Source organism: Penaeus japonicus, unplaced genomic scaffold, assembly GCF_977035675.1.
Source record: "Penaeus japonicus unplaced genomic scaffold, GWHDUDI00000001_assembly GWHDUDI00000040, whole genome shotgun sequence".
Taxonomy (NCBI): Eukaryota; Metazoa; Arthropoda; class Malacostraca; order Decapoda; family Penaeidae; genus Penaeus; species Penaeus japonicus.
Genome location: NW_028234442.1, coordinates 12,544,107 through 12,546,005, shown reverse-complemented (window position 1 = coordinate 12,546,005; position 1,899 = coordinate 12,544,107). Strand labels below are relative to the sequence as shown.

General features: G+C 57.5%; 1 protein-coding gene across 1 annotated transcript; it reads right to left on the bottom strand.

Annotated features, from left to right (window-relative positions):
- Positions 1-1,041: 1,041 nt before the first annotated feature.
- On the bottom strand, positions 1,042-1,527 carry LOC147466899 (uncharacterized). The gene has a single exon (XM_086534047.1). It carries the CDS (start codon positions 1,525-1,527, stop codon positions 1,042-1,044), a length of 486 nt encoding a protein of 161 aa, XP_086390173.1.
- Positions 1,528-1,899: the final 372 nt, after the last annotated feature.

The following is a 1,899-nucleotide window of genomic DNA, read 5'->3' as shown; positions in this document are numbered from 1 at the left end:
CTTCTGGACACAGTGTGAACAACTAGCCTCACACAGGTGTCGACTCAGGCTGTCAGCGTTGCAATGGACACGGCCCGGGCGGTGGACGATGTGGTAGTTGTACTGCTCAAGGCGCTCTAACCACCTTGCCAGCTGCCCCTCTGCTACCTTCAGCGACTTCAACCACTGTAGGGCAGCATGGTCGGTCCGGATGGTGAACTCGGCACCATAGAGGTATGGGTGAAAGTGCTCGAGACTCTTCACCACCGCCAGCAACTCTTTCCTTGTCACACAATAGTTGCATTCAGGCCTGCTGAACTTGGCACTGCAGTAGGCCATGACATACTCCTTCCCGTCCTGTACCTGTGACAAATCTGCCCCGATGCACTGGCGTCAGTGTCCAACAGCTAAGGGAGCTTCGGGTCCTGATAGGGGAAGACCGGTGCTTCCACCAGGGCCTTCTTCAGGTTGTCAAATGTGGACTGACACGCCTCATCCCACTGGAAGCACTCCCCTTTTCGTGTAAGTCGGTGGAGAGGAGCCGCTACGCTGGCGAAGTCCTGTACAAAGCGACGGTAGTACATGCACAGGCCCAGGTAGCTCCTGACATCCACCACATTGGTGGGAACCGGCCACTTATATACCACCGCCACCTTCTGTGGGTCGGTGCGCACACCGTCTTGACTGACGACATGCCCCAGAAATGGCACCTCATGCTGGAACATCCAGCATTTCTTTGGGCTGAGTTTGCGGTTGGCCTTCCTCAACCGCTTTAGTACCTCCTCCAGCCGCTCCAGCGCCGTCTTCCACTGCAGGCCATCCAATACCCTCTCCATCAGACGCTCGAAACAACCAGGGGCATTGCAGAGACCAAAGGGCATGACGTTGAATTGCCACAGGCCCTGCCCGAGGGAAAAGGCAGTCTTTGGCTTGTCCTCTTCCGCCATCTCCACCTGGTGATAACCTGACCTCAGGTCGAGTGTGGAGAACCACCTGGCCCCCACCAATGGATCGAGTGTGTCATCAATCCTTGGCAAGGGGTATGAGTCCTTGAAAGTCATGTCATTCAGCGCCCGGTAGTCCACACAGAAGTGTACCGTCCCTTTTCTTCACCAGGACTACCGCTGATGACCGTGGTGCAATATGTCGGGAGGGGGGGCTCTTGATGGGCAAACTACTTCCGGTGTTAATGCGATGCTTCACCAACCCTGTGCAGCCCAGATCCAAGTCACCCCTGCTAAACACGTCTGCATACTGAGCTAGGGTGTGGCACATCTTCACCGTCTGTGCCTCCATCAGGTTAGCGGCGCTCCGGTGCGCCAAATCCTCGAGGAAGTCAGACAACGGCCTCACACCAACTAACTCCTCGCTCCCCGACGACTCCTCTGGGCGCTCCACTTCCTCACAAGTGCCCAGCTTTGCACCAACTGGCACCACCAACACTGTAACTAACCCCTCCCCTGCTCCTACCAGGCTCCGCCCAACCACTACGCCATCAGCCAGCTGCAGGTTTTGTATGGGCTCCACCAGGCCCTCTACTCCACGCATCACTCTTGACAGTCGACACCGGATTCTAGACTCTGCCCTGGGGGCAAGGTGTAGTCGCTCAGCCGTAACTACCTCTGCACAGCCAACCTCTGGAAGCAAGGGCACATCTTCAACGTGCACCCTCACCAGCTTCCGTCCAAGGTCAACACACGCCTTACTTAGCGTCAGGTAGTCAAGGCCCAGCAAGCATGACTCGTCCAGATCGGCGACGTACACCGGCAGCCGCTGCACCGCGCTGCCCATGCCAGTACGAGCCTCCACTGGCCCCTTGAGCTGCACACAATGCCCCGTGACGCTGCACAGTCTCTGTGGTTCGTCTGGAAGTCACGTAGTGGCCAACATATCAGGCCGCACTGGGGTCTTCTCAGCTCC